At 44.4% G+C, this 18606-nt stretch overlaps 1 protein-coding gene across 1 annotated transcript in view; it reads right to left on the bottom strand.

Moving 5' to 3' along the window:
* The window catches only part of jarid2b (jumonji and AT-rich interaction domain containing 2b), a 106736-nt gene extending 88383 nt beyond the window's left edge, over positions 1–18353 (bottom strand). The window contains exon 1 of the mRNA XM_087835415.1: positions 17710–18353. Coding sequence (XP_087691541.1) covers positions 17710–17754 — 45 coding nt within the window. The 5' untranslated portion in view covers positions 17755–18353. The remainder of the gene's footprint in view (positions 1–17709) is intronic.
* Between the last annotated feature and the right edge of the window lie 253 nt (positions 18354–18606).

The following is an 18606-nucleotide window of genomic DNA, read 5'->3' as shown; positions in this document are numbered from 1 at the left end:
TTTCACTCTTTCAAAGCAGTTTGCGTGTCGAAGCTGCAACAGGAGGGCCGAGAAGGAGGCCCCTGCTCTATCCCTGGGGAAACCCTGTGCATGCTTGCATGTCAGGCAACTCTCCTGCTGGTTTGAATAATTAACTTGAGGCCTGTTCATCCTCTGGGCTCATTCAGAGGTGCTGGACCGTTGAGTCACCCTTTTTAATTCCACCAGGTTTTAGCTTTAAAATATAGATAAATATATGTATATATAGGGAGAAGGGAGTGGGCCTTATGGGACGGCTTAGGCACGCTACACACAAACTTTCTCCTCCTCAAGGTGTGAAAGTGTGTGGTTTGTGGTGACTGTCATTTCAGAAAGAAAACAAAAAAGGCTGATACACAGCTTCTCTGATCAGTTCCCAGTAACCCAAAAGGCGGGGATTTTTGCTCAATGTGGACGTGCCTTTGACACTCTTTCGGGGGGTAAAAAGCATATCGCAGATATGATGAGAATGGTGTATGAACAGAGGTGACAGCAATGGAAAACCTTAGAGTTAGAAGAAGAGTCACAATTAGCGGAATCTGAGTTTGTCATCTTTCTTCCAAATACTACAAAATGACCAGCTTTTATTTATTTTTTAATTAAACTTCTCCTCTTTTTAGGCTCAAAAGTAGGAAAAAATTCGTACTAGTACTACTACTACAAGCGATACTGCGCATCAGGCCAGTGCTGTAAAATTAAATATAAGGATTTTCCCTGAAAACACTGTAACATTAGTTTGACTGCAGCCTCCAAAAATCCCTGAGTGCTCAGAAACTGAAATTGGGACAGTTCATGTGATGTTTCGAGCATCGCGGATGGATGCAGCTAAAACCATCAGCTTCCTAAAAGTAACTTTTTATAATTAACCGATATTTTAGATAACAGAAAGAAGAAGAAGCAGCAGCTACTTTTAGCTGCTCGTTTATTCACAGGGTGGTCGCTACAGTGGGCAGTTTTGCAGAATTTAGTAAATTGTTTAAACGTTTTAATCATCAGTATGACTTTTATTCATGAAAAGTTAGGAAAAATACAACACAAGTTTTCCGGACCTGAAGTCTCTCACCCAAACACCTGCACTTCTGAATCAATGACTTATTGACTGTCCAGAGGCAAGCAGTGGTTTTTATTGTATTTGGCAGGTCATTGATTAGAGCACGCCCTGATCTCTCCCCTCATCTACATTCACCTGGACAACTTGGGTGTCTTAGGGAGACTGAAGCAAAGAAGAACACACAAGAGAGATCTGTGCGCTCTGAATGTCATTAGCACATACTTTTACTGCGCGCGCTCACAAATCGCTAGGATAAAAGGAAGAAGCTACCTCAAAAATCGTCTCCCAGCCTATGGAAGTAGAAAGATGTGTAACAAATGCATTTTTTTTAGCATTTCTCCTGCTGCAAACAAAGCTTAAGAAAACTCTTGTACAGTGTACAACATACCCAAGGACATAGCTCAGAAGCCATTACGGAGCAATCTCCAGCTCTGGTTTCACTTCCCATTAGCCATTCAGAGCCATGACAATACCCAGGGGGGAGAAGGTGCAGCCGTGGCTTTTCCTCTGCCAAGTCAGTCAGTCGTTTAGCCCTCTGTAGCTCAGCAGTGCCATGTTGTGCAATACAATATATATATTTATATATATATATTTTTTTTTTAAAGTTATTTACGCTACCTAGTCTATCTTTTGATACTTTAAAGCAACTCCAGGGGCACATTAGGATTTGAGAAGTCATGTTTGGAAACTGATGACAGATGCTGCCATTATCATGAACATTCAGAATTAAGCATTACTTGCACATAATGCTTTAAACACTAGAGCTAAAAGGATGAGTGGCGTGTGTTCTTTAAAACTAAAGACTTAAACTTTTAAATCTGAGCCGTTCATGTGTTTCCTCTCAGTTGTGCGACCGCAGCCACATTCTTGCCCTGTACAATTGTCCCGATTCCCAGGTTAGGCTTACCTTGCTGCTGCCCTGAGCCCCAGATTACCCCATCAATCCCATTTTATTCCTCTGGCTCAGAGAGCCCACCAATCAGATGGCAGGATGGGGAGGAATATGATAGTGGATTGGCTCTTGTGGGGGGGAAAGGGGTGGAGCAGCTCAGCCATCCCCTAACAACAGCAGTGCGCTGTGAAATGAGCGAGTATGAGAGACATAATTTACCCTTCCAGTTTTACCTCCTCCTCTACATTTCTTTGCCTGCCTTTCGTGCCAGTGCCCGTTTTTCCCCTCTCTCGACATTCCTCAAACAAACACCCCATCTTTGAAAAAGAAAAAAAAAAAAAAAAAAAAAAAAAAAAAGTGCTTTCCCTGTCCAGTCTCCGCCTCCTCTCATCACTGCCTCAGCTATCAGTCTGCATATGACTGCTGACTCTGTTGCTTGTAGCGGTGCTGAGCTCTGCCGTGGCTTCGCTGCCACACACACACACACAAAGTTGCCCAATGTTGCTGAAGCCGGAGGAGGTCAGGCTGGTTCCTGGCGGAAGGAAACAAATTACACACCGTGTGCCCACACATGTATGCAATTGCATGTGCATTAGCACTAACAGCTAAGCTCAAGCCGAATGGGATCTCTTCTCTGACCTACTTCTTTACCGTCGCACAGAGGGAAACACTGGGCAGGCTCAACATAAACTCTGCAGAAAGACAGCAGGACAAAAATAAATAAATAAATAAAAAATGTGCTGTTCGTGTGAATGCTCAGGAATAAGAGCAGCTCCTAACCCAATGTTTCAATCCCCCCCTACTTCTTTTTCTTGTGGTTAAGAGATGGTAAAAAGAAAAAAACAAAACAAAAAAAAGGTGCCCCCTATGTCGGCTGGAGGTGTAACAGCCAGCTCCAGCCTCAAGCAGCCATCTTGTCTGTTTGTGTACGTGAGGAGAATAGAAAGGGTTTTTTTTTTTGAGAGAGAGAACGATTTCTCATCACCTCCACAAAAGGCACCTTTTAAGTTTTAAGGCCTCCACTGTTACAGCTTTCAGGTTTTGTATTTAGAGATCACATTTTCTAATCCTGTGCCTTGATCCTCAAACGACAGGGACAGATTTTTCCCCCTCTTCATCACTGCAGCTTTGGATGTCCCACAAGGCATCTCCATTCAGAGAATTTTCAACCCCCCCAAAAAATTAAATGGCCTTGATGCGTTTTCTGCACTGAATATTCATCCAGAACTGACAGAGAAAACAACAACATGGTGCGTGCGCTCTCATACGGCATGTAAAAAGATGGATCTAACGGCACGTTAGATCCATCTTTTTACATGCCGTATGAGAGCGCACGCACCACTTCAAGCACTAATAAAACTCCTCCTGGCTTCTGTTGGGATCCTTTTGTTGGTTACATGTTATTATAGCTGAAAATGTAACTAATTCTCATAGCATAAAGGGTTTTCTGCAGATAGTTTGACCACAACTCAGTCAATCAGCCTAATAGTCGATTCGTGGATTACAGCCTGTGAATACAGAGTAAAGGTCTCTTGCATGCCTTAACAAAAGCAGTTCTGCTATTCATATTTATGAAAAAGAGCAAAATGATAAAAGGTTAGAAGGTTTGCGCTACAGCTGAAAAAGGCAGGCCGCTCGTGCTAAAAGAGATTCTTAATAAAAAGCTTTGGGGGAAAAAAAAGTAGTTTCAGGTAGTTTCCAGATAAAATTCGATATACATGAAATCTGTCTAAAAATCCCACAAGTGTAAAATTACCCCACAGCTGTGTGTATTTTTATTTAACGGCATTGCGGTTATCCACGGTCATGGTTGATCTTCAGTTTGCCATAACACCTGCAGCTAAAACAGGTGAGTATGACGGAGGGATGAGAGGTGCTTCCCAGTCCCACAAAGGCCTCATCACACACCTCCAACCATCACACACACACACACACACACACACCGAGACACGGGAATCCCACAGAGGGGGAAGCATGTGCCCATTGTTGGGAGGGGGACGGGGGTCTCACGAGCCCCCCTCTCTGCTCTTTGAGAAGTGACAATAGCTGCATTGAAAACACCTACCAGCCTGAGAGATACTAAAGGAGAGGGCGAAAGAACAGAAAAGGGGACAAAGAGAAAGCAGAAGAAAGGAGACTGCAGACTCCAAATGGATACGCATTCACCTCCTTGTCATGCAGAACATTCGTCCCATAAGGAAAGCAAAGTCTGGTGTCAGCCTAACTTTACTTTGTACTCTCTCATGAGAAGAGGCAAACAAAGTAACTGTTTCCAAAAAAAAAAAAAAAAAAAAAAGGTGAACTACAGCAATTTAGAATCGGCAAGTCGTTCAATATGTCTGTTAACTTCTGATGGGTCAGATTGGACCTGAATCACAATAAACTGCATCTGTGAGTGACAGACGCCTTCGCAAATCAATCCATCTGACAAGTTATTCATACATCAACGCCTTCGTTTATGGAAATCGCATGCAAGCTCGCTGTCAAAGCGGTGGACACGTCCGCGAGGGCCGGAGTTGTTTAATCCTGCAGACTCACGGTCGTTTCGGGTTTTTAAACCGCACTGTAGATGGATCGTTTATGGGATTTATTCCACCGTCGAGAGGAGAGAGACGATAACCTCTCGCTGTTTGAACCTCTCGCGATTTTGCAACCACAAGCGCACCTAGGAACTCGGAGGGGGACTCGCTCTGCACTTGAAACAATAAATATCTAATCCCTGTTCCATGTTACAGGGCCCCCCCTGTGCAGCTCTGGGCCCCACGAATCGATCAGGGTTTCCCCCTTTAGGTGCCCCCATCTGTGACACACACAGAAAGGGAGTATTCAGGGGGATTTGGTTTGCGCCGCAGATGCGATAATAACTCGAGTAACTAAATGAGTGATGTGTTTTAATTTAATAATTTGTATAGGAGGAGAGTGAGCAGGTAAGATTAGTTTTTTGCTTTACAGAAGCGCTAAGAACACAGGAGTTTTCCCATGATGCCACACGGTATTTCAAAGGGGCTCTGCTATAAACTGTCATTCTGAGGAATCCTTGTAACAGCCTCAACTTTTATGTGTTTCCCCATAAAAATACAAACAATTTAGAGTTAAACTTAAAAAAAAATAAATTCCCAAGGTGTCATGTTTCACTACGCTAATTCAGCGCTACGGGACACCCAGCAAACGCTCCTGCTCCAACGCCACTGATCAGAACGAAGAGTACGTCACGTAAGCCGGAGTCGACACGGGAGATTAAAAATTCAATATAGGCCAAGTCACTCGATATCACAACCATCATATTTCAGCCGCACTAATCAAATTCACAGGCATGACCTCTGGGGTATATTAAATGTGTATATACAACATGTGTCATCTCTCAAATGTTTTGCAGGGGGAGATATCCATCTACTGCGGTAAATACAGTGCGAAGGAGAGCCAGCAGCAGTCACAGTAGCTACAACAAATTTGCTCCCCATAAAAATGAGCAGTGGATGGATTTCAGCGTGCAGCTTGCCAGAACCACGGGAGGGAGACTAAATGATTATGTTACAACAACACCGCTCCAGCTCTCAGAAAACAACAATCACGGTCTAGGTAGGATATTGCGGCGGAGTAAAAATTAAAGGGGAGTGGGAGCGAGGCAGACAGACGGGAGGACGGGAGGGAGGGAGAGCGGGAGGCATGGTTTTAGGGAGATCATCAGGGCTGCGAGCACGTTTTGGCTGTTCGTCTATAATTGTGGTGCAGACTGAAGCCACGACTGCGCTTCATGTCCTCTCTTTTCAAGTTCGTTGAGGTATGGGGAGGAAAGCAAATCCTGTTTCCAAACAACTATGACAGACTCATCCTGTAAAGAGCCCGACATGTCAGTCAAACTCGATTTGGGCCTTTCCACACACCAAAAGGTTCAAACCCCAAATGTCAACATTTCCTGTCATCATTTAGCACCCTTGCCCCATTTTAGGATGGGGGGGGAAAAGCTGCCAGCTGATCGTTAATGGAAGCCACCATAGCGCTTCTCTGAAGGTTAACAGGAAAAGCAGGGCCTAACCACCAACACAAATGCTCCTTCACACCAGTGTCACAGGTTCAAGCCTGCCGCCATAGTAAATGTAGATCTTCTGCTTTATCTACATTAAACTCATGCATGCTGCTGCACATCAAGCTGATCTGCAGGGCCCAGATTTCTCAAAAAGCACCTCCGAAAACGTGAAATGGGCCGGGCACATTAATCAGGGGCCACATCACGCTCCCATTTAAAGTTTGAAAAACGTTCAGACAGAAAGAAGATGGTCTTCAGCTAAAGCAAACAATCTTTCAAGACACTTTTAGCCTTTAGGGGAAACACGCACACAAACTAACCTACCCTTACACCTTCACAATCACAGGGTTAAAAAGGTCAGACTCTAGAGCCGGGCAGTGTTTTCACACAGAAAAGAGAAATCACTTTGCCATAACTGATTATAATAAATAAATAAAATAAAAGTAGGCCTTCAGAGTTTGGAGACGGGACAGCTGTGGGTCATAATGCACATCTCCTTAATTCCTAATGTGCATTTCCAAATCTATAACTCCCGCAGGGAATAACATACAAAACACGTGACTGTTAAAGTACAAAAACAAAAGCGACGTTGCTTCAAAACTTTTTACCAAAAAAAATAAATTTAAAAAAAAAAAAATCAAGAATGTCAAAACTCACAAGACAAAGATACCGACGGCTAAACTAAGAGCTCTCACACTGAAAACAACAGCTCATTTACATCTCACCTACACCTCAAAGTGCGAAATCAAAGCCCATTTTCTTTGTATTCTGCGGTGTCCAACATCTTAAGCCCTTTTAAAGCTGCTATGTGTGTGTGTGTCTGTGTTGTTGTTGCTGCAGTTGTATGACTGCAGATTACAGCGTAGCCAGAGAACGTTACAAAACAAAACCAGGGCTTAGGCGAGGGAGTCCCTCTGCTTTCGGACCTGCGGCGTACGCTTCAGGAGTCTATTCCCTGCCATGATTACGAGTACAGGGGAGAGGGGGGAAAGAAAACAACAAGAGGCAATTAAGGAATGATTTTCAACTCCGTTTGGGACAAAACCCTTGCAACTCACCTCCCTCAAACGCACACACACAGTCTTGCTCAACTAGCTACACTGTCGAACACAAAGGCAAATTCGGGGGCCTAAGGGGCCCAGAGAAAGGGATGTGGTAGCGAGGGGTGGGGAGGTGAGGGACACTGCAGTATAAATGCCGAGAGGAGGTTAGAAAGATGTGTGTTAACGTGAAAGAACAGACGGCGTAGGGGACAAACCGCGTGGAGGGAGAAGGGGTTTCAGAAAGAGGTGAATAATGGCATCGGTACAATGGGAACGCAGAGCGAAGGTGATGCATGAGGGGCTATTAGATGGCGTCGGCTGAGCTAGCGCCCTACAGGAGAGCGACGCGCTCACATGCTTACATCACACTCCATCGAGCAGTTGATCTCAAGCTGCAGTCAGGATAGGAAGTGAAAAATTAATCTAAGGCTGAGCAGAGAGGAGGGAGCCGTAAAGGTAAACCAGTAAAAAGAGAGACACTTATTATCTATGTTTTTGATATTTTGCTCTCCAAACAGCTGCTGGTTTGATCCTGAGTCACCCGGCAGGGTGGTACTCGTGTATAAATTAGATAACTGCGTTACTGGCTGCACTTGTCTGAGTCAGCCTTTCAAATAAATCCATCACTGAATTTCTCAGTATTTAAAAAAAAGAAAAACCCAAACGGAGCCAGTTCAAGAGCTAGCATCTCACGTACATTACAGCAGTGCTGTAAAATCTGTTATCAGCGGTTGATCGCGCAGCGCATTGAACCTCAAAATGTAGATCACCATCAGACGTGTCATCACTTGTGGGCGATGCTTAATGGTGCCGGTTGCATCTTTTTTTTTCCTCGAAGATTTCCATTTTGTTTGTGAGCGAAATTTTCCAGCCTATACGATTATTATTAGATCATCTTAAAGACAAACGTCAACAATTTCTCTCTAACATACAGGCTCAAACTGTGGCTTTATAAATGGCATGAATGGGCTCCAATCAACCAAAACATCAAAAATATAAATCAATCAAAAATACAGGTTACAGGTGATCAAACTAATAGCAAACATGGGCTAATCTTAAATTTCACACACAACTCACAATATTATTTTTGGTGGCATACAGTTGGGTTTTGGTGCCCATGCATGAAATCTGACTCAACTTTGACACATAAAGACAGGAGTGACAGCTGCAAATTTAAATACAGCTACAACACTGCACACATACAAATCTCAAGAAGTGAGAAAAGTAAGAAATAAAAAGGAAGAAGAATGAAACCATCTCCTGGAAAATGAAACTATTCTGCAGAGAGTAGATCTACTCTATTGATTAACAGTGAAATTATGTAATAAGGCAGCAGTTCTCCACCACTCGGGTCTCCAGACAGGAATTTTTTAAAGCAAACAAAATAACAATCGTCATAAGTGACCGAGCGCTATGACTAACATGAAATTCCACTCTTGATTTCTGTGACTGAATGACGGGGTGCTTGCTCAAAGTGAAAGTGTCTGTCAATAATGTTTAAAGCAAAGAAAGGGCTTACGGTCAAGAAATAAGGCATTGTCAGAAATTGCGAAACGCCTAACCGTTTCTTATGACTATCGCAGCTTACGGAATATAATCATAAGATCTGTGTAATACAAGAAAAAGGATGACTAAACAACAGAACAGCGAAAAGTACATTTTCTATTCTAAAGACAGAGTTGGTTACTGCTGCGCTACTTTTTCGGTTTTCCTCCATAGTCTCACAATTTCATCTGCAGCAGAGTCTTTAGTCTCAATTTTAAAATTTCTATTTTTAAAAATATTCTACTGACTTGGGTTGAAACAAAAATTAAAAAAAAAAGTTTTCCCTTCTCAACTACATGTTCTCAGTTTCACAAAAAATTGATTACTCATATCACTGCGAGACAAATCGAGTAACTTCCCCAGAATGCAGCCGCGATCCTGATGCTTTAACAACAACCTAAAGAGAAAAAAAAAACAAGAAGTCGTTTGCTCAGAAATAGCGTCTGCGTGTCACTTTCTATAAGCCGGGGGTGGGAGGTTCAAGTCCCCACCTTTCGTGCACGTAAAGCTACACATCACACGCATAGCCAAGGGGGGAGGGGGGGTTAACCTCCTGCTCTTTGGCTTGTCATTCATGTTTATCCAGAATTTGTTTCTACATTACTCATTACAGTGTGTGAAAGTCGTCATTCTGCATCTGTGACAATCTGGCTCGGTTACCTCATTTCCTTTCCACATCCTCAAACAATTACATCTTTTAAATAGACACTCACACACTCACACACACACACACAAAGAACAAACATAGAGGTTTACATCAGCAAAGAGCTGCAGTCTGAAGGAGCAGGCCTTGCTTAACCAAGATCACCATGGATATTCTACTTGAAATGGTGCCTAATTTGATTATTTTTATCCTCCTGGATTTCTTCTCTCTGACGATCACAGGTTGCACATTCCAGAGCCCACTTCTCTCACTTCTCTCCCTCCCTCCCTCCCCCGGGCCTTGTAACGTTTGATCCGGGGCCAGGGGGAGGCCGGCCAGACATTCAGCCCAGAGTCTGGCGCCCTCTCCTCAGTGTACCATGCACTATAGCTCCCTGCTGCGCGGCCTGGAGGAAATCATGCAGCTACGAGAATTGTAAAAGCCCTCATCTATTGAGCAGAGGTTAAAACAGGGGGAACAATGCCTTTGACTCACATTCTGCTTCCCTCTGTGGAAAGCCTTAAAAAGCACCTTAGAGAAAAGAAAAAGAAAATCAATGGGCAAAAGAAAGGAAAGAAAAGTCGATATTACTTCACCAACTTATCCATTCATACCCTTCTTAAACATGTTTTCCATTTGTGGGAATAGAAAAAAAAAAGATTCATGTGACTATTTAATAAAAAAAATGTGAAAGATTTACCAACTGTGGCATCACAACCCCCGGAGACTCGGACTACATGCCCTCGTGCGTGTATGTTTGAGCGCTGCGTTTGTGTCGGGGCTGGGCGCTCACACAGATGTGTCGTATCAAACTGTAAGAAGACTGCGAAGTTTGCTTTGGCAGTGCAAATCAAAACAAAGCAGATGGAGGAATGCAAGATGTAAGAGGAAGAGCTCCGAAACTACCAACAACCTAAACGTGTTGCTGAGCAGTCTGGCCTTTCTAACAAATTATTCTCATATGCAACACACACACACACACACACACACACACACACACACACACTAAAACTGACTGAAGACAAGGAAACAGTTTCCAACAATGCACGGGCTCCTCCTCTGCAGCTCCTCTGCAATTTCACAGCTAGGCGTGGAGAAAAAAAAAAAAGGTCCCCTTCCTTATTCTCCTTCTCCTCGGTGTCTTAACAGAAAGCTCCCCGATGCCTCTCTTTCTCCAGAGCTGTGCTGAGTAATCGAGCAAATGAGCTGAGAGGGAGGAGGGTGAGAGATCGAAGTGGAACAGAGTCAAAAATTCCACTCTGTATTCCATTATAAGACATGATGGGAGCCGGGAGCAGGGATAATGTGATGTTTTTTTGTAAGAGAATGTGGGTGCAGGAAGCACTGAGGAAGAATGAGCATTTCACCTGCAAATCAAGTTTATCCTGCCACTACCCTCCTCATCCCTCCTGTTCTCGCACATCCGCGCTGACAAGGGAACCGGGCACATCCGACAACTCAGCAAAGACCTCCCCAAAGACCACGTTTCAGCACAGAAACATGTTCGGCTCCAGTCCTCTACATACTGTTTGAACTGTTGCAAGAAGAAGGCCAGATGCAGTTAACACCTCTTCTGTGAGCAGACATTTTGCTCTAAAAATCAAGTCAAGATTTAGACTCGCTGTTCTGTCTCTACATATTCCCTCCCACACCCCAGCAAACCCCCGTTAAAAAAAAATAAAAAAATAAAAATTCTGCAAGAGCTTAAAAATAGAGATTAAGCAGCAACACTGGCCACCCAGCCACTCTGCTCCAATGGCTCATTACTCCACATGACCAGGAGGGGAGGAATCTGCCATCCTGAATTAAGGCCTCCCCCTCATGAGAGGCCAAATGTTTGGTTATTTAAAAAAATAAATAAATAAAAGGGTTATATTTGAGTGCTCTTTAACTGAGGGAAGGTCACCGACCCATGCACGTTTGAGAGCTACAAATGGCTACAGTGGGAATAAAATGAATAAATGTAACTTTAAAAAAAAACAAAAAAAACACTGGAGTTAATGAGAGAGCAATGTGTAAGCCAAGTGAGCACCGTGCCAAAGAGGGGTCTGAATAGAGTGACCAGTGGCTTGTTAGCAGAAAGAGACAAGCTGCTCTATCTATCATAAAAGAGTGATTCATAGATTACTGTGCTTAGCAGAAAGCTTGCGAGACTGTAAACGCATAACAAGAACAGCTATGAATGTACACTTCATGGTAAGCGTGAACAGGATTCCCGGAGCGGTATCTGATGACACTGTGCAACCAGCTATCTTTACAGAAAACACGATACGTCTGCATTCAAAAAGGAAGCCCAGGGATTTCCTCATCTGAGCCGGCTCGGCCGAGATATTTCGTGAAGTCGTGCGCGCGGCCGTGCGGGCGACGAGAGAAACGGTGATATTCCAGGCAGAAAGCTAAGGGGAGGAACGGAGGATCGATAGTGACTGAGCCTCTGCTCTTGTTGCTTCATCCTCCCCCGAGGCGTAATTCACTGGATGTTTAAAAAGGCGACGGGAGTCACAATAGGGGATCAGATGGGATTGACCACGGGATGAAAATGTGAGGAGTGTTTATTAAACTGATGCGGTCGAGATGAAAAGCGGGGAGAAGGTGAGCGCAGATCGGTCAAGAGGCTCGCACGATGGTCATTAAAAGCTAATGCCGGTGCGAGCGACAGCGGCTCGGTGATTCCAGAGAGCATAGATTAAAAAGGCTGCGCTGGAAACAAAAGCAACCGTAGGTAATGTGAAAAGAAGGCACCTGAGAGCTCGGAGGATGATATCATGACTGATAATAATTTACATCCTACTGTGGATGAATGTCCTTCGCTGGCCTTCTTATGGCCAAGGCCAAACCAAAGACAAAGCTAAAGTGTTGATTCAGCTTCACGGGGATCCTGAACGGATAAGCTGTGGCAAACACACACACACACACACACACACACACACACACACACACACACACACACACACACACACACACACACACACACACACACAGCCACTCGGGGGCTGACCAGCTGTCTCACACTCCCCTCCCCAAAATCTCCATCCAAACCTAGAGGGGCAGGAGGAAATAAATCACTCAAATGAAGATGCACACAGAGGGAACGCAAGTGGTGTACGTCTCACACACACACACACACACACACACACACACATACACACACACACACCTCTATCTGTATGGGCTCTCCACTACTGCAGTGTGTCCAACTACTGGACTGTTTCCTCCTAAAAGACACACCTACACAGGCTTAAGCGCACTACTCCTGACCAAAATACACACAAGTATAACAAAGAGCGTCACACCCAGTTTTATTTCACTGCTCTTGCAAATAGCTCGAGCCGCTGATACCCACGAAACGCGTCGAGAGGTTGGTTTTAAAACCAGTTTATCTCACCTACTGACTGCAGGTGTACACCTAAAGACCTTTGCCTGTGCGTGTCTGTGAGTGCGTGCATCAGTGCCAGCAAAGAGCCGGAGATTGTGCTCGGTGCCAACAGCTGATAAGAGAAAAGGTCGTGTTGCATAACAGGAGTTTGTGCTTTGCGCGCCTGTGACATAATGGAGTAGGAAAGGGATGCAGGGAGGAAGAGGAGCGAAGGCAGAGGGAGGTAATGGGTACGAAGGGGTTTATGTTAGAGGAAGTAGCCGAGCTGCCTTGGCCATAAGAAGGCCGCTGAACACCTTTCGCCGGTCCAAATTGAAGCCGGCAACTCACAGAACGCTTGTAATGATGCTGTAAACTCTCCACTGGCAAAGCAGACTTTATTAAAGCATAAAAGCCACACTGCCTTCTCATTTAAAGTGCAAACCTAATAAATACGTACATTTAAAAAAAAAAAAAGAAATTTAAAAAAGGAACGAAGAAGATTGGATTAAAATGAGGCTGGGCTAGCCAACTTCACTCCCAGAGATCTTTCTGGCAGCGCTTGTCAAGTTAGCAGGCCCTGTGAGAGGAAGGATGAGGCCAAAGGGATGTGAGGCTGGGCCTGCAGTGTGGGAAGGCTTCTTCTTCTCTTCTGCTTCAACACACAACTGTTCGCATGGGGACACATTAACTAACGCCTGGTGATGTTCACATACCTGCCAACTTCAGCTCTTGATACATATGGTTGTGTTTTGTATGTTTTGTATGTTTTTATTTTTTAGGCTTTGATTTCTCTGCGCAGTGCAAGCAGCACACAAAATCGCGATTTTGTTCCCTTCATTTTGCACTGTGTGCAAACTGCCAGTAATCTCCATGAGGACTTTTATATTTTGCTGGCAGTTGCTTTTATGCCATGCTGTTACAACCTGGCAATGCAATAAAAGCAGGTCCAGATTTTATTTTGCCCCCCTATCGGTGAATGTAAAAACAAAACAATACAATAAAGGAGAGTAATGATAGTTTCAGATTAAAAGAAACCTCCTCCATTGCTTTTCATTCGATCCCACCCCTGGAAAAAAAAAAAAAAAAAAAACCCCAAAATGCTGTCATTTCAATCCTCACCTTACCCCCCGTCCTCACGTTCGTGGAAAATATATGGGAAGCACCTTCACAGAAGCGGTTGCGTGGAACTCAACTGTAGTAAACAGTAAAATAAACAGGCAGTAAAATGTCGCTCTTGCCACGCTACACTTTGCTTTTGCCCCCGTAGTCATAGTGACAGAGAGGTTGGAAAGTGAACCCTGCCATGTTGCACACGTGAGGAGAAGAGAGCTCATGAAAGGAGAATTTGCATTGAAACATAAGGTTAAATGAACCGCACTGAGGCTCAGGCACGGTGAAAAAACAACCCTGTGACCCTCTCTTCATGGTCCTACATGAGGCCCACATTTCATTTGGACAGCTCAAGAACGAGAGAGAGAGAGCGAGGCCGAAAGACTGGGGGGGGATAAAGAGAGGAAGGAGGAGGGAGAGTCTGTGCCTTTGCACTCCCCCATTCTTGCCATGCTCTCTATTTTTGTTTCCTCTTTTTGTGCGTGCTCGACGCACACACTCACAGTGCAATGGATTTTCAACTTGGCCCTCATCAGTTGTGCGCCTGATGAAACAAACACTGACAGCCTCTTTACATTTGTAAAGGCCCCTGCAGCAGCTGTGCTTGTCCCACACACACACACACACACACACACACACACACACACACACACACACACACACACACACACACACACACACACACACACTTTGAATCAGAGGCCTAGCCCCTGCTGGGGCCTACAGGAAGAGCAGACTCTGCACAAAATGGCCTGACTGCACTGAGCAGCTACTCTCGCTTACAACACACACACCAACACAGTGTGTCATGTTTCGTTAGACAGGACAAGTCTGCCACACATTAGTGATACCTCAGCCATTACACAGAGCTGACCCCTGGCTCAAGAAGGCGCCAACAAATAAGAAAATAAACCTAAAAAATAGATTTTTCTTCGCTGACATGAAAGCAGGAGACAGGTGAGCCTGTCCTCTGGATTTGTTCTCTCAACACTGGCGTTCGCAATCCCTGTGGGAAATGATGACCGCCCCGCATTGTTTTGTTTTGCTTTTTCCCAAAAGAACTCGCTCACTTCACTATTTTGAAATCGTTTGCGACCGTTGAATTTTCAGTGTCATTCGCAGACAGCGTTCATCGGGTGCAGAAGGCAAGGGTGGCAACCCGCGCTCATGTTTCAGGGGGAAATGGTTAAGCCAAGCATGTATAATTGTCTTACGCTAATTACCGGGGGAGGGGTGGATCACTAAGGGGCCAAGAGTCCTGTCTCAAAGCATGGGGGGGGACTTGAGGATCTGGACTCCTCCAGGTTTTTGTAAATGCGTTTGGGAGCCTAGTTTGGTTCGGGCCAAACATTATGCATTGACTGCAGCTGCAGAAAACACATGACAGATGTGAGACACATGCACACAAAACACACATAGCACTGCAGTGAAGCAGCCCCCATCCCAAAGTCCAGATGCTTTGTCACCAGAGCTAATAATACAACGAGTTATTAAAAGGCTAAATTTATTTATTTATTTTAAAAACCCTTCCAGTTTTAGAAAGCCTGAAACTGGCTGGCCACAATGCAATGCCTCAATTTTAGACGGGGACTTTTATATCAGTTAGTCATAATTTCTACGGCACATCCTGTTTCCTCAGTTCAGGGAGAAGCTTACACATAAGCGGATCCGATCAAAAACGTGTCATCTTTGCAACACTCATCCCACTATTACAGCACACACACACACACAGAGCAGAATTTATGGTCAGTTAACATCAATGTAACTGAAACTACCCGGTCACACTCAAAGGAAGATGGTGTCAGAAAGATGACCATCGTGGCTGAACATAATTTATATAATATTAATAATCTTTTCACCATGGGGACAAAGAGCACTTTATTTCTGTAATATTCACGTAGTAGCGAAGTTACAAAAAAAAAAAAAAAAAAAAAAGCCTGAGCTGCAATGAATAACCGGCACTTATTGAGTCTTTGCTAAAGATGACTCTCCTTTATGTTGCTTTCCAGCAATGTTGATGCCGTTACATTTCAGCACACTGCCTTCCTGTGTTGGAAAGCAACAATAATTTATCAGTAATGGGTCAGTGATGTAATGCCCTACTTTTCAACACTTATTCATAGGACACAAGGGGATACCCTAAAAAAATAAAGTAAACAAAACCCAACCAACCAAAGTGTCTTTAATAATTCTCTGCACTTGTTGCGGGGCAAACAAAAAGCTCACGAGCAACTGCACGGACGCAGACCCCCCGATTGTTCACACAGACCTGTTGCTCGGTTTGGCCCTTTGCAACACTTTTTGAGACGATGATTTTGAATGCACCCTGCTCCATAAATAAATAAATAAAAATAAATTATAGAAGAAGTGCACACTTTTATAGGTGCAGTCCACATGGCGTTTAAGTGAGGATGGGTTTTGGAGGGAGGGGGTGTGTTTAGCTCTGCTGACTTCAGTCAGTCGAGCATTAGCGCACGTGAGATGCCTCGTGCCTCGTGCAAATAAAGGCAACAATGTGTCCGGTGGTCGCACAGCAACAATCAAAGAAGTGCAAAAAGAAAGTATTTTTTTTGGGGGGGGGGGGGCAGTCAACAAAAATAATTTAAAAATAAATAAATGATTGCGGCTAAAGTACAAGCACACTGCAAGATTAAAGGTCTTTGTTTAGGTCACGCAGATGGACCGCTATAGCGAGACTGTAATTAAAGCCAGGGCCGAGCTGGACTAGCTCCTGGTTTCACAGCCCCTTCCTCCTCTACAAAATTCACCAGTGTTACTTGCAGGGACACTGAGAGAGAGAGAGGGAGAAAATGGTCGCTTCATACATGAACCTCTGCAATGCGACTGAACACAGTCTCTTTAAAAAGATGGAACCGCTTACAAACACTTGTCTCAAACATGTCCACCAAGTAGTGCCGCGTTAAACCGAATTAAGCAGCCGAGGAGGACCTAAAGGCTAGTTAGCTATGCCCCCCCCCCCCCCCCCCCCCCCAACACCTCCCGTAGTATAGCAAAGGAGAGAGAGAGAAAAAAATGGAGTTATCCCCTCAGCGAGCTGCTGCAATATCTGCTCCTTCTCAAAGGTCACACGAAGACCTGCCAAAATCGCCGACACCGGCGCTGGACTTGACGTGTACGCCGGCGGTAAAAGCCGAGGGCAGGCGTGTAGCAAACAAACAAACCCAGGAGTGTGCCCGCAGCGTTTCGAGAGGTGGAAATTGAATGAAAATGCCTAATCGCATGACCCCCTTTTTCCTGCTGCACGGAGAAAATTAAAGAGCCACAACAGTCCGCGAAACATGTCGGTTTGTCAGCCCCACACCAAAAACACACACACACACATATAGATAGATATATATACACCCTGCGCCAGGACGTGAACACTTAGCTACACATAGGCTCGAGCATGAGGACGGGTTATAGTAAGCTATATATTCCGAAATGCTCAGCATGGGACGAAATGAAGTCGCAATAGCCGAGCCATGGCCGACAGGCTCGTCTTCACGACTCTGAGTAGCAAGAAACGGCTAGCGAACAAAAGCGTATTCTGGGAAACTGTTTGCCAAGTCTTTTAAATTAAAACCTTTTAGGGGCCTTGTAGCACAGCCGAAGCATGCTATGCACAAAATCACGGGTTTAAACCGGTCAAAATAAGCGAAGCAATCCCCCTTCACTGCTACAACCAGCACCACTAAAGCACCCGATGTTCAAATAGCCTAAAACATGGTCGGTGTCGAAGAAACGCTGCAGCAGACGTTGAATAAACATTGCTGTCTCTTTAAATTAAAAAAGGAAAGAAGAAGACATGTTATTGTTAACACGTCGAGGCAACTTAAAGGCGTTACATTTTGGAGGATATTTGACCCAAATGGAGCCCAGGCTGCATGATGGTAACCTTCACCAGCCCGTGATGGAAAGTTTATGCGTTTTCATCGAGGCGAGCAAAGGCAAACTTGAATAGAGCCGATATCAGTGAGCATTTCTGGCAATAATAATAATAAAAAATACACGCGTTCACTTACATATTTCTTTTGGATGATATTCCTCTTAGGTCGTTCCTTGCTCATTATGCAATCCCCCAAAAATGTTTGGCTATAGAGAGAATGGCCACATGAATTTCTTTCTTTGACTATCGCCTCTCCCGGAGCGCCACCAAAGGACGATTTAAATCCCCGGCTCTGTAAGGAAAAGCTTGCTGGCTTTGCAGAATCCTCCTTCGGTGTTTCCCCGTTTGAAGAATTCGGATTAAATCCCCCGGAAATATATATATCTATATATACAGATGTATATATATAAATATATATATATTCAAGAGTCGACGACGAACAGAGACGGACTGAAGCCAAACTCACTTGGGGATAACATAGTCAAAACAAATGCACAACAATAAGTTCCATTCGCTCCGACAGCTCGGCTTCTCGTCTCTGCGCACTCGCTCCCGGCTCCTTTCAAATGCATGAATGTAGCTGTGGTGATGTCAGAAAAGTTACATCTTGTTTGAGGCGACGAGACATCGAGAAATAAATAAAATTACAAAATAAAACGTTAGGTGTCACGTCGCGTTCCTTTTTTTCCTTTCTTTTGGAGGGGAGCTGGAGCCTGAGGTCGTCGACAGATCCAGCGGCACTGCTGTGCTTACCGAGAGCAGCTCCTTTCTTTCACTGCCTCCGCCTCCTCGCACAACACCGCCACCATCAGCGGCAACTTTAAAAAATTCTCGAGAGACAACCCCGAGCACGTAGCCCTGCTAGATAAGCCTATACCGTGTTCTTTTACGGATTTATGGTGTGTTTGTGGTAATCGTAACAAGCTTTTTTTTTTCTAGTAATCCTGCACTACGTGGCGCGTTTAAAGTCCTATGCAGCAATAGCTGAAGGCTTGCTGAGGTCATTTCGAGGAAACACCAGTGGTCACAATAA

The sequence above is a fragment of the Neolamprologus brichardi genome, chromosome 22 (assembly GCF_056152115.1).
Source record: "Neolamprologus brichardi isolate AB-2024 chromosome 22, ASM5615211v1, whole genome shotgun sequence".
Taxonomy (NCBI): Eukaryota; Metazoa; Chordata; class Actinopteri; order Cichliformes; family Cichlidae; genus Neolamprologus; species Neolamprologus brichardi.
The sequence above is the reverse complement of the archived record's forward strand: the minus strand, read 5'-3'. Positions and strand labels throughout refer to the sequence as shown.